General features: G+C 37.6%; 2 protein-coding genes across 2 annotated transcripts in view; both read left to right on the top strand.

Moving 5' to 3' along the window:
• The first annotated feature begins 329 nt into the window (after positions 1–329).
• LOC117382634 (uncharacterized) lies at positions 330–2,845 on the top strand. Its single transcript, XM_033979842.2, has one exon. The coding sequence runs from the start codon at positions 688–690 to the stop codon at positions 1,495–1,497; it is 810 nt and encodes a 269-aa protein (XP_033835733.1). The 5' UTR covers positions 330–687; the 3' UTR covers positions 1,498–2,845.
• A 501-nt stretch (positions 2,846–3,346) lies between these two features.
• slc22a15 (solute carrier family 22 member 15) overlaps positions 3,347–14,582 on the top strand; it is a 30,624-nt gene continuing 19,388 nt past the window's right edge. Inside the window, exons 1-7 of the mRNA XM_033979653.2 lie at positions 3,347–3,534; positions 4,541–4,690; positions 6,204–6,336; positions 7,969–8,133; positions 8,957–9,086; positions 9,813–9,873; positions 11,518–11,684. Coding sequence (XP_033835544.1) covers positions 3,451–3,534; positions 4,541–4,690; positions 6,204–6,336; positions 7,969–8,133; positions 8,957–9,086; positions 9,813–9,873; positions 11,518–11,684 — 890 coding nt within the window. The 5' untranslated portion in view covers positions 3,347–3,450. The remainder of the gene's footprint in view (positions 3,535–4,540; positions 4,691–6,203; positions 6,337–7,968; positions 8,134–8,956; positions 9,087–9,812; positions 9,874–11,517; positions 11,685–14,582) is intronic.

Genomic DNA, 14,582 nt, shown 5'->3' on the forward strand with positions numbered 1-14,582 from the left:
TCAGAAAATTAATTGATCAGAGTGTTTAAATGGACCTTTAATGGTGTGTGCGCTCCTAATAATGCAAAAATATTGTCGTTGTCAGGAGTTTTTTTTTTTTTTTTATCAGAATTTTAAAAATACATATTTTTCACCCTGAAAACACAGCCTTGGTCTATATTTTATGCAGAATCAGACTGTTTATGTGTCACTACGCCATACGGAGACAACTATTGATAATTATTGTGTTTACGTCACGCCTACTACTTTAAAATCACGCCTACTACTTTAAAATAACAGATGTAAAAATAACTCAAAATGTTTAGTCATTTGTAGCAGTGAAGGAGAGGCTGAGGGAGGGGTCAGGGGACTCACTTTGAGGAACATCCTGGCTTAGTTATAGTAAAGATCAAGTGAAGGGAACTTATTATTTTAAAGCACATGGGTGTTTATTAGATAGATTTTCTACCATTTATTTCATTTTTAGTATTGTTTTTGAGAGCACTGTTTTTGATCGTACTGCTTTCTCATACTCCGGAACACCAGGTGGCGGTAATGCTCCCTTTCGCCGTAAAAAAGAAAAAAAAAAGAAGAGCCGCTGCTGGACGGAAGGGCGGTGATAGACGACTCACGGCTCACGTCTAGCTGAACGATGAAGCGCTGCTTCTAGCCTTTTTATTTAGCGGTTGTGGACTTTTTTCCGGGGAAATGGACCGTGCTTTGATCACTGGACTCATTGTCAGTTGTTTTGGACTCCACTTTGCTTTGGCCCAAGGTGGAAAGGAGTACTTCAAAGTTGGCAACGATATCGAGCTGCGGCCTCCCGGTACAGACAAAATAACGCAGGTCCTCTGGAAACACAACGAAAACCTGGTCGCAGAATGGTCCAAAGACAGTGAAGTGGACTACTATTCCACTTTCAAAGGCCGTACGCACTTGGACACAAATACCGGAGTTCTGGTTATCAGTTCCACGACCGAGAACGATGGCGGGACGTATAAAGTGGAAATTAACGACAGGCTGCTGGACGTCGAATATGAGGTCGCGCTGATCCAGGAAGTACCGAAGCCCACGGTCTGGGTGAAGCCCGGTGTGACAGACGAAGAGCGGACATTGGACTGCGGAGGAGAGGTGTCCAAAGCCGCACCCGTCGAGTACTTTTGGGATATAGGCCCAAACGAAAACGAGCCCTGGGTCATGTTTGTAGAGCGTAAAATCACATGGAAGAATAACGAGACGACGCAGATGATACAGAAGTTATCCTGCAAAATGAAAAACCCTTTGGGAGAGAAGAGCAGTGACTCCGTGGATAACCCCTTCTATTCAAACAACACAACCACTCTGATGGCAGGAGTAGTGACTGCCCTGATCCTGATCGTGATCGTGATAATTGTAGTTGTTGTATGTCTTAAATGTGATGCCATCAAGAGCCGTTTTTTTAACTCTGGAGGTCGCACTACAGGGAACGGTGCCGTCTCCCCAGAAGAACATGGTCTGAATTCACCAACAAAGCCATGATGCCAGGATGGAGTGCGGAGATTGTTCCAGAAAACTTGAGACTGTTACAGCTGTATTTGAGGAGAACTCTTCGAAGGATGCAATGGGAACAAAATGACATTGCCAATGGACCGTGGAGTTCTGTAAACGCAGATACAGTTTCGCCGATTTTTACCCCACTGTCAAAATAATGTCAACATGCAAAGGAAATATTTGAACAATTGCTACTGCTAATATGGCAGTATAAAAACAAGCCATTAGCCTATTTTGACAGTAGATTTTTAAAAATGACTAAAGCACTTAACATATGTATGCACTGTGATGAATAGTTCAAAAGAAACGTGACGGATCAGCCACCTTTTAATGTTTGCCAGTACTCAATCCATTGCGTATTTGTATGCTGTGTGCATTAGTATTTGTGCAACACGTGCTGCCCTACACTACTTGCACCTTTTGAGACATCCTGTGGAAGAGAGATCAGTGAATGTATAAAAAAGGTGATTACATCCTTACAGTATATGATGGATGTTTGAGAAACATGACACATACTAGTTTTTGTGTTTTAGTGCCAGAAAGAAGCCCAAGATTGAATAGGTGTGTCTATGAAGTACTATGTTAAAACCACATTGGTTTAAAAGTAAATTATGAGGTGACCATAGACTGTGTAGGTGACACAATGGATGTATTTATTCCAGTGGCTAATGAAATAGCCCTACATCGTGAATTGACTTGTGGTCATGTCTTAGGCTTTAAAAGGATGAAACAGATCTGCTCTTGCCTGTTGTATCCAATACTGAGATGAAATTCTTTTTCATAGCTCTTCTGATATGTTTTTATGTTAAGTCCATGCTTGTTTGGATTTTTTCCCCAACAGAAAATGGCCAATAAAAAAAACAAAGTATTTATTCTAAGTTTGGCCTAAGTTTTTAAGTGCCTGGGAATAAAAAATGTATGGAGTTTTAACAGGTTGGAGTTGTCTCTTTTTGTCATTTGTGTTATTAGGCTTATGTTGTTTAAATACAGTAACTACGTAGTAAAACTAAGATGTAATTGCTTTTACAGTAATGTTCCACAGTAGGTTAAACCTCTCCATGGAAACAAGCAGGGGAGTAGACCAAGCAAGTTACAGGTCAGATTTGTGTTGGGGATAAACTGTAATTGAATAAGTGTGAGATAGAAAAAAAATAGTGTAGCCTCTGTACAGTCCAAAGTTACTTTAACTGTCCCAATGCAATAACTATGTTTTGTGTTATTTCTTTATTGTTTGCTTTGCTAACTCGGTATGTGCTAATATTATATATTGTGGTTATGTAGCCCCTCAGATTTAGTTTTTACTCTAAAATCAGGCTGAGCAATAAATATTTGATTCATTATGACCTTTTACTTGCTGTATTCAAGTGTTTACTTGCTGTATACATAAATACAGCAAGTAAACACAGTTACATCATACACCCCCCCCCCCCCCACACACACACACACATATATATATATATATATATGTGTGTGTGTGTGTGTGGGGGGGGGGGGTTACATTTTGTAAGTGATCAGTCCATTTTTGATTAGTAGAACTTTTTATCTAACCATTGCTCACTTACGACTGTTGCTGTTGTTGTTTACTCTTATTTAGGCTAATTTGTCACAATGCTAACTTTTTTAATGACAGAATACAAAAAAAAACAAGAACAAATACATTGCTAGGGGTGGAATGATTAAATTTGTTGAATTAGGAGATGTAGATGAGAAGTGACTTTTATGAATCATAATTTGCCAAATATAATAATTCAGTAATTCCCTTTTTTGATTCCGTATTCTTTTAAATTACCAAAAACGGCCTGTTTTAACTTGCTGAACGTGAGACGATTGCGGAAGTACGCAGTTGCTCTCTTGTCACTGCTGCTCTTTGGCGGCGGTGATGCTATCCCGGAGCGCCTCGGCTGCCCTGGCCCCTGCCCACTGCCTCATGCCCGGCCTGGGATGGATCTAGAGGAGGCCTTGCAGGTTGTCGGTGAGTTCGGCCCGTACCAGAAGCAAGCTGTAGTTGTCCTCGTTTTAACCCAGGTGAGTGGCACCCTGGCCCGACATCTGCTCCTGTGTGTGCACAAAGCTAACTCTGAGCTAACTTTCAGTCTGGGCGCTAATGCTACGTGGCTCTCTTGACTTTGCAACGTGTGGCTTAAAAACATTGTTAAACACAAGATGTGACCTTATTTAAATACACAGTTGCGATAATATAATTAGTTAAATGAGTTTTCACGTGAGGGTAACGAAACCATATGTTAGATTTACTCTGAGCGATGTAATATACACTGTTATTAGTTTACATCAGCTCTAATGCAGTAAGTTCTCCAGTGAAATAAACTGTTGAAGTTTGTGCGTGCAGAATCAGATGCTGTTTTGCACATTAACACTCTGGTTTATAACTGTCCTAAATATATACTTATACCCCTTTCTTAATAAAATGTGATAAAACCTCAAATAGCATGAGAGCAGATCCACAGTACTCTCTCCAATGGGATGGACAAGATAAAATTGTTGTGCACACGTGAGGGTAATTATCTCGCGAGATTTTTTTCCTCATGTGTTTATATTTTCCTTGTACAAAAACGATTCACTTTCAAAGTTCAGAGCTACAATTACTGCAAAAACATTACATAAAATGGATATCATGGACAGTTTCTGTCAAAAACTCGTTTCATTCTGGACCAATCTTCTGTCTGATCACATCTCATCCCACCTCTATTCTCCAATGCTTGATATCCATCTGTATAATAAATATGGACCGATATCATACTGGACTTGCAGGCCAATGGGAAGCAGGCTTTTTTCCAATGTTTTATTTTAATATAAAAAACTTATAAAAAATATTTAAATATGTAATTACAACATTATTTCTATTTCATAACAAGTAGCATATAAATAAATGTAAATCAGCCAACTCTGTACAACTGAGCATTTTTTTCTTGTTCCCGTCCATGTTTTGTTAAAAACAGGTGACTGGTACCCCTGTCTGCCTTTTCTCTTGTTTTTCTTCATTAATTTATTGATGAAACGTGTTCTATTCTAGGTGTATATGGCCTGCCAATCTATGCTCATTGTTCTGGTGGGCACTACTCCTCCGTACCAGCTCAGACAACTGGACAGCGCCACCCCCAGCCCTGAGGAGCACAGCCCACAAATCGTCTTCACCGAGGACGTAGACAGTATAGTGACTGAGGTTCCGATTCCTGTTTGCTTATTTGGATATCTTCACTGTTTTACATATGAAGTCAAAATTGCACAGTGGTGGAAGAACTATTCAGTTTTGCACTGTGCTGTACTATACTAAAGTAAAAATATAAAAAAAATGTTTAAAAATGTACAATTGAATTGATAGGGTTTAGGGTTTTTATTTTAATATTTTTGTTTGCTCAATTTCTGAAGTTATATAAATAAACCCTTGGCCTTTTCTGCAGGTATCAAACAATAATACAAAAAAAATCCTGTTCTCAAATGTACTGAAGTACAGATAGCTAAAAATTGTACTTTACTACTTTTACTTTGTTACATTCTACCACTACAATTGCAAATAAAAGTACATTTACAGACATTGCCGGTCAAAAGTTTGGAAGTTTTACAGGATTATGCAGTAAAGAAAAAAATACTGTAAATATGTTTTTATATTTTGGATTTCTCAAAGTAGCCACAACTGTGAGCTTCATGATGAAGTCTCCTGAAATGAAAAGCCAATGGTAGCTATTTAGAACAATCTAAAATATAAATCGTGTATTTATTGTGCTTGCTTAGTTCCTCACTTAGCTTACTTCAGCGAAACCTTATTATTCACTGCAGTGAGTTTATAATCACTTTTCACAACTCTTATAGACTAGAGCGCCGTTTATATCACTGTAAAGCTAACAACAACTAGCATGTTAACTGCTAACTCAAAGACAATAAAATGCTTTGCAATTGGATGCAGGCAGCACACAGCGAACTTATTTTGACTTCAGGAGCTTCTTAATCAAAATATCTGTACTGGAGCAAGACACATTTTACTGAAACAAAAAACAAGTATAGGTCCTGTTGAGGAATTTAGCCTTTTCCTCTTGCGTTCGTTAGTTTCTGCTAAGACAAAGGATAACCTTGAAACAGAAATAAAGTTCAGAAAAGTGTTTTACTCAATCAGCCGGTAAAGAGCCATACTTGTACACGGACTCTGTGCAACTGACATTCCCAGGCAGAGACTAAATGTTTACACCTATACAATGAGTTTTTATACACATACAGTGGGAGGCAACCATGGTTTAGACTTGGCGCCTCTTTGTTGGTGCACAGGCAGCCAGGCCTCTTGGCACGTTGCACAGTCTTACCAGGCTGTGATGAGCATCCTTGTTGTCTCTTGCTCTGATTGCTGACACATATTTTGTTGGTTTAACCAGGGTGACAAGTCATGAGTCAGTACATGCCTATCAATAAGTAATTGCCCTGACTAGTTATTTGATTTGTAGATAGATGTAGAATATGTTGTACATGTCCTGAACATATAGTTGCGTCACACAGCTGTAATCAAGTCCTCGTCTTCTCATGAGCGCTGGTACAATAATGAACTATAGCAATACAATAATAAACTATGGCAGTGATTATGCAGAATAGCTAAGCACAGTTATTTTTCCTAACAGGCCTTTTAAATATAAGCGGGTGTCCAAACTTTTGACTGGTTGTGTTCATATAAATTCCTTTGTGTTTTCCAGTGGTTTTTGATCAAGCAGCAGGCGTATAAAGTGAGCCTTGCCGGATCGCTGTTCTTTTTTGGGCTCTTGCTTGGTAATGTAATCTTTGGACCACTCTCTGATAAAGTGGGCAGAAGGCCAGTGTATTTGACAGGTAAATGAACAACCCAATCTCTTCATTCATTAATTTGGGTACTTCATTGGTAAGCTTTTGATTTAACTTTAGGAAAAGACCATTGTTATAAATGGTGATGTCTACATTACAGATGGATTGAAGCATGTTTATAGATGTCACAATATTATCTTAAACAAAACATATTATGCTGTTTTTCTGGTATTCAGTGATAATTAACCACTTGTATAGACCATTTACATTGTGTTCATTGTAAATCATAATAGTTTACTAAAATGAATTCAAACATGTTCTGAAGCTTTGGGCAGGGATGGGGGGTAAGTGAATACAGGAATTTTCTGTGCACTTAAGCCTCAGATGCAGGACAATACGGGATTACTCAAGCATGCATGATTCACTCAAAATACAACTGAGTGAGCTAATAATGAAGGAACACCATTAATAAATGTTGCAATGGTTAAAAGCTCATAAAAGTCACTTTTGCATAATATGTTCCTTTCGAAAAGCTTTAAAATAAAAAACATGAAATTCATTTTTAGTATAGTTGAGTCTATATATATAATTATGAGAGAGAGATATAGATGGATAGTAAAACAATTTTTTTCAAACTTAAGGAAATATAAAAATGGTTCTGACCTTTCACAACATGCCGATCCTTGTGTAACCTTCACAAGGAAAAAGTTTGAATTCCTGCTGAAGTATTTTAATGGTAAACAATGAAATCCAGGAAGTATTAACAATAGTCCCCTACACAGCCTGGTTCTGATTTTAACTTTCTATCCCATAAATGTTTGATAGGATGGCAAAATATAAACATTACATATGACGTTTAAAGACAGTGTAATGTTGTTTATATTTATTTGTTTATTTACATTTGCAGCAGTTATTATTTAACTTCCAGTTCGAGTTCATAAAGGTCACTAATGTTTGCAGGATTTGTGGTGCTTAAATGAAAAATAAAATAATTTACACCTAAAATAATTTGCTAATCCATACAACAAATTAAATATTGTTGTTATGTTACATTTAACGTTCTGATAGAAGTTAGCATTAGCATTATCATTGACATACAAAGATGTTTCTAAAAAGCAGAAGTGTTCTCCAGTGAAGTTTTCTCTTCATTTGTAAAGTGTTTAAATGTTGTCAGTGACATCCACCTGCAGCTCCCTGTTCACTTTCTCTTTATTGATTTTAGGTCAACTTTGCAAAAACCTCATAGATATTATGCCAGAAATCGTAGCACAGACTGTTCCTCTGATTGAAACTAGCCGACTACATTTCTCCACAGCGCCAACTGTCAAACTGTCATGGCCCACTTTATTTTCGTTGCATATTGGTCCAGCATAATGTTAGATTTACAAAATGTTTATTACATGGTCATTAGCATGTACTTCGACACGTTTTCTACCGAGACTCTGGTTACTCACATGAGCTTGAGAGGCTGTCAGTTGCCAAAACACTCTTGGTTTTTCATAGTTTGTGATGTTCAGAGGCTAACGCTAACTTTCTCGTTGAAAATGCATTGGAGCTAACATATGGAAGAGTACCTGCCTTTAGGATCCTTGTGTCCTGTTTACAAACACTGGAATGGTCTGTTAAGCCATATAAGAATAGTAAATATGGTGAGTATATATGTGTCCCTCTCTGTTGCAGGCCTGTTTTTTGAGGTGCTGTTCGGTTATGTCACTGCTTTAGCTCCAAACTATGAAGTGTTTGCGGCCTCTCGTCTCCTGGTCGGACTCATGAATGGGGGCATCGGCCTCGTGTGCTTCGTCCTCACACAGGAATATGTGGGAAAGTCCTACTGGGCCATGACTGGTACTACTGCTTTGATCGTTACATTTGATAGAGGGTTGGGTTATAGAACAATACTGATCCTGTGATGAATCATAGCTTTTTTGTTGAACGCAAAAGAAAATCTAATTCTGTCAACTGGATAAAAACATTTAAGAGTGAATACTTCTGACACGTATCCATGAGGCTTATTCAGGTGTGACAGGGTTCTGGTAAATCACTGTCTTATTTGAAAGGAAGAGCTAACTACTCTGAAACTGACAGCTGGAACCTTGGGTAGTTAATTGGGGTTAACTCATAAGATCACTGTGAACAGGCTCCTGACCGTTATAAAACGGGGACAGCTTCTGTAATGTTTTGAATATGATGGGTAAAATGACTCATACTGACTATTTCCTGTAGCCTTTCTCAGAAGCATCACATGGTGTTTTTTGTTGTCTGCTTTAAGCCTCTTACAGCTACAACGTTAAAATTAATTCTGATAAATATCTATCTCCATGGAAACAAGTAAGTGACTTTTTTAAGCAAGTGACTTTTTGAACTCAACAATTAAAAAAAAATGAATAAATGCAAGGTAGATAGGTTCACCGTACTGTGGAACATTCCAAGAAAACAATATATAACATCTCCATGGAGACAAGCATGGTGGATCCTCCAATTAGAAAAGTTACATAGTGTCCCTTTAAGTGCTGTAGTCAGTTATGCACATTTAGTTCTGTTATATATTGGAATGAATAGAGACAGTACTACACAATAATACACTACCACCAGCCCATTGCCCTAGTTTCATATATAGTTACACATGTCTCTTTCTAATTACCAATCATATTTTTATTTTGTTGTACAGGAACTTTAGCCAGTATGACGTTTGCGGTGGGAATCTCTCTGTTCGGAGCCCTGGGTTACCTCATTCGCCCATGGAGGAGTCTAGCTATGGCGGCTAACTCTATGGGTGTGCTCTTCTTCCTCCTTTCTGTGTGAGTGTGCTGACCTTATGAGACTCATTGAGAGCACACAGCCAGCTGCTGGGTGGGACCCACACAAAAACATGTGAGATAGTGAGCGGGGAAACTGTTAACACAAGAGGAAGAAAATGGCCAAGTGAAGTAACCAACTGTTTTGTACTAAATGGATATAATAAAAGTATCCAAATGTGTTGTGTAATAGTAAATGCACAGGCAGGAAATATAAATAAATGCAATTTTAAAGTTAAATATTACGCAAAATTGACACTTGTGAACTTTAAGCCATGTTATAATGTTGTTACCTCCTCAAAAACAGACCTGCAGTTGTGTTTTGTTTCATTCACACATGTTTGAGTAATCCTGCATTATTAGTCTGTCTACATCTCCAAAGCTCAGAATGCTCTGTTCCACCTTGTGATGTCATGAAGCAGGAGTCTTCAAGTTAACGGCTACATTTTACCTTTTATTTCAGTAAATCTTGGCTATTCCAGGGCTTAAATGTTCCAAATGATTCTAGTGATGGTATATGGAATTTAAAAACAGTGGACCACTTCCTGTATCACCACATGACATCACAAGGTGGAACATCTTTTTCTTTTTTCTGTCTGAGAGAAGAACTCAGCTTAAATACACAGGGTTTGTTTGTGAATGAAACAAAGCACAACTCCATGTATGGTTTTGAAATAGTGTAATATGAGTCCTTTAAATAATCTGATATTTTTTCTGTTTATCCACCAGTACCCTGCCTGAGTCTCCCCGCTGGCTATATTCCCAAGGCCGCAGAGAGGAGGCCGAAGAGGTAAATGTTTTACTGCTGCTACTTGCTTACACATAGCATGTAGTTAAAAAACAAATTAATAATAACTCCATGGCCACGTTTGGCTTTGAACCCTGGTTTGCACTTTAGGCATTTCTTGATCCTGACAAGTCACAACTGTGAAGTGAAAACCATTTCAGAAGAGTTTTTTTTTTTTACTTTTTTTTTTATTTACTACATAATCCCATACATCTTGCTTCATATATTTGATGTATTCTGTTTGTATATAAATGTTGAAGGTAGTAAAGGGAAAGGAAAAAAAAAACTTTGAATGGGACGTTTTAACTGGGCTGGACTAAAACAAAAGATTTTCCAACTTCCTCTCTTGGTGTGACTGTTGTTGATATGGGTTATGGTTGCTAAAGAAATGCAGACACATCAATACTAGTATTGAAACTAGATACTCATTTGCACAAGTAACAATATAATAATTGTAATGAAGAAACCTATTTATTTTGTGTTAAAGTTTTAACTTTTATGGTTGTGGTATCACAGCCATAAAAGTTAAAACTTTTGAGTCTCAAGCCTTTTCCTTAGTGTTGAAAAAGCTGAATTTTGTTTTTGTATCACTAAAAACAGCCTGAACCTGTTCTATGGAGGTGAAACTTGTTTTCATTGCAGGAAATGAGCTCTATTTCATATTACCATGTCAAAAGTTCAAAGTCATACCAGGCAGTGTCCTGACAACATTCGGTTTTACTTTCAGATTAGTTGGCATAGAGATGTAAGCCTGGACTGCCTGGATTTATGTAGTTATGGTGCTATTTGGATCTTATGCAGTTCCCTACATTCACCAAATATAACCATTCAAATGTAATTTAACTTAGGGCAGTGCAAAATTATTTTTCAATAGGCTCTGTGCACTGTAGCACGCTAGCTAGCACACTGTGTCTCAAAGCTAACGGTCATTTTTATTAAAACTGGAAAACATAGAATAAACACCCTATTCCCATTCAAATAAATTAAAATAAAGATTACCCATTTTTATATGTACAATACTTCAGTTTGTGCAGTTGTTTTAATATGTATTATGCCTCAAAATTAGCATTAACGTTAGCATTGAGACAGAAACGAGTATACGCCCCTGGACCACTACCTGGACAACTGAGGGATTACACAGATATGAGGCCACATGGGAATATTTTACTGTCATTGTGGTATTTTAATCAATATTGAGTATAGAAATCAAGTTTGAAATTTTAGTATTGTGACAGTACTACCCGCTTGCCTTCATGGAGATTGCTTTTCATGGAATAGTTTGACATTAGACTTCGCTACCACCCTAGAGTCAATAATGTCATGCCACCTGGCCATGTTACTGGTCAGATCTGCGGAGAGGTGACCTTCCCCTCACAGTATAAATACTTGTCTTTTAAGGTATTTTAGAACAATAAAAACACTTCTAATTGAATAAATGTAATACAGGCACGTTTAATGCTTTCCAGACAATGACATCTCCTTTGAGTCAGCCCTCCCACCAGAAAAAGTAACATAGTATACCTTTTAAATTCTCTGCAAAAATGTATATTTGCGGAGAAAAGGGACAGATTTTCAAATAATAAAAAGACCACAATTTCAAATCTGAGTGCATCTGCTCAGATTTTGTGTTGCTTCTTGTGGCTGCAGGTGTTGCGCTACATGGCTGTGAGGAACGGTAACCCTGCCAACCACCTGGTGCTGCAGCGGGTGGGAGCTGCCAGAGCGGGCCCCAGCGGAAGGCCGTCTGTGGGGGTGCTGCAGCTACTCCTTCATCCAGTGCTACGTCTCAGGACCCTGGTGCTCATGTATGTCTGGTGAGTACTACTGGGTTTGACTTACTGGGCCCATATTACACTATTTTCTGATCTATATTATAATATTTCCTAATCACAAACATACCTGGAGTTGTGTTTTCATTCACACAACCCTGCATATTTAGGCTGAGTTCTTCTCTCAAACTAAAAAAAGCTCTTCTACCTTGTGATGAAACTAAACTCCATACATTTGGATGATTTTAGTCCTGGAATTGCCGATCTCTATTGAACTAAAGGTCAAAGGAGCCGGTAACTTGAAAACTACCATTTCATGACATCATAAGGAGGAACAGAGTATTTTGAGCTTTGGAGATACAGACAAGCTAATAATAAATGATAATGGTAAACCTGGATTTTTAATTTTTAATAAAAGGCAAAGATGATGAAAGCCTGATTTAACAACTGTGTTTATCTGTTTGTTGAGTTTAACACTTCCTCCCTTTTAACATACTCATACATTCCTCATACCCCCAGACCCCGCAGCTCGTCCCCCCTCACTCTTCTTTAGTTCTGCGGGTTCTGCCCAGTTTAACAGCTCTCTTTCAAATGTGGTTGTGGGTGGAGTTTAAGTGTTTAGTCCGACTTTAACACTTAACAAAAACACCTTGCCTTGTTAATATTGGTCAAGTTTATAATCTTACTTTCTGGTTAGACATGGACAGCAGATATGAAATACACGGAGGTATTTCCAAAACTGTTGTTTCCTAACCATAATATTCACCCAGGCCAAAATTGTCTACATTACACAATAGTTATAGTTAGACTAAACATAATAGAGATGTGGGCATTTATTTTTCTTAATCTGATAGAAAGATATTGACACTTCCTGTATTCCTTTTGTATTTTTGTAGATTTCTCCTCAACCTTTTTCCACAAACTGAAACTTAACAGATGTAAAACTATTAGAACAGGCACAGGTACTATCCCTCTAAACCATGTGTGTCAAACTCCAGGCCCGGGGGCCAAATGCCACGTCATTTTATGTGGCCCTCGAGAAGGTAAATTAAAAGGCATGACTGTCATTTTAAAATAAATCTATGCTGCTTTAATGTGTACATTAAACATAAACTAATTAGATTTTCCCAACAAATGGAAATTAGAAATGTTTGCAAATAATGATCCCAAAATATTCAAGAAGAGGAAAATTGTAGGAATTTAAGGCAGTTTCAAGAAAGGTGAAGGTGAATACACATTTGTGCTTTAGGAGAAAAACCTGTATGTTTTTTGTGTTATGAGGCGGTGTCGGTTGTGAAAGAGAACAATCTACGTCAGAATTTTGACTCCAAACACAGAGCCAAGTATGCAAATGTTCAAGAAAAACAACAAATTGTACCATAATTAAAAGGGTGTTTTTGAAGCAGTGCTGAAGGTCTGTGAGCAGGAGTGCCCCGATTCACACTTTTAAAAATGTCTGTGTAACTGTGTATCCCCTGATAAACTCACATGTAATATTTGCAACTTGAATAAGTAATAAATACAGAAAGAGTTATTTAACAAGTTGAAAAGTAGTTACATTTATTTTACATGACATTTGGTTACATTTAGTGACATTTACACTGCCTCACAGTTACATCTGGCCCTCGATGGTGGGCATTTTGCTGATGTGGTCCTCGGTGAAAATGTGTTTGACATCCCTGCTCTAAACCATGCACTGTTGCTAAGCATGGGACAATATTTTGTGCCAAGTTCTCACAAGATATAATCCCTTGAGCCTTTTCCCCCCCTGTGTTTACATTTAGCTCAGATAAAGAACAGGTTAAGTGTTGGTGAGTTACATCTCTTGAGAGCAGTGCAACAACGACAGCAAAATTATTCAAGACCTATTCTGCAAAATTTACTTTTCAGAGCTTTATAAATAGGCCTGTCACCATAATCACTTTATCAACGTATCGTTCAACATATGAAACCTGGAGCAATATTTTTTTTGTTTGCACTACTGGGGAGTTTTTGGTTATTTTTTGGATAAATGATAAGATTTAAGGCGTTAAAAGTTGTATTAATAACTTCTATGACTCATTTGAGATGTAAACTAAGTCCTAAAGTGTTTTATTCTGCTGTTGTTTTATTGCAGCTCATGATTTTTTTAAACAATATTGTGCATGTAGACTAGGTTTTTGGGGATAATTTTGCTTTAGGATTAGTGTGTCAGTGGCATAAATTAGTTTAATATTATCACCTATATTTTCTTCAATATGTATTGCAACTCAAAATGTATTATCATGACAGGCCTAGTTATCAATGTTTCCCTCTCCTTTACCCTCTCTGAGTTGTTTTTGGAGTGATTCATGCATGTTTGCATATTTGGTACACACCCACCGCTGTGTACTTAGGAGAATGTTGGATATGGCAGCGTTGCATAGACATTTTGTCATAAACGGAAAAAAATCAGCTGCTCACTCATGTGTTGTAAAGCTATCCATGGGATGTTATGATGACGTTTACAATAACTCGTAAAGGGGCATTGGACACTGGGATATCTCTGGGGCGACAGTTGCTCAGTTGGTAGAGTGTTTGTCCACTGATTTGGTTGATGGTTCAAATCCCGCTCTTAAAGATGATTGTTGTTGTTGTGTTCTTGGGCAAGACACTTAACCCCCCTCCCTCCAGTATCTGCATACACTGTTGTGTGAATGGGTGAGTGGTTCCTTGATGTTAAGTGCTTTGAGTGACTTGAAGGTAGAAAAGTGCTACATAAATATGATACATATGTGACTATTTACCAATATGAAAATCAGAAACAGCTGATTTTTTATTGCTGCTGTCATTGTTTCTAAAAGATCTTTTGGCATCGAATACATTATTATTTTTTAAACGACTAGTTATGATTATTCATATTAAGCTTTGTTAGTAAAACTGTAGTGTTATATCTTGTACATGATATCCTACTTATTTTTCCCC

The sequence above is a fragment of the Periophthalmus magnuspinnatus genome, chromosome 15 (assembly GCF_009829125.3).
Source record: "Periophthalmus magnuspinnatus isolate fPerMag1 chromosome 15, fPerMag1.2.pri, whole genome shotgun sequence".
NCBI classification, from domain to species: domain Eukaryota; kingdom Metazoa; phylum Chordata; class Actinopteri; order Gobiiformes; family Gobiidae; genus Periophthalmus; species Periophthalmus magnuspinnatus.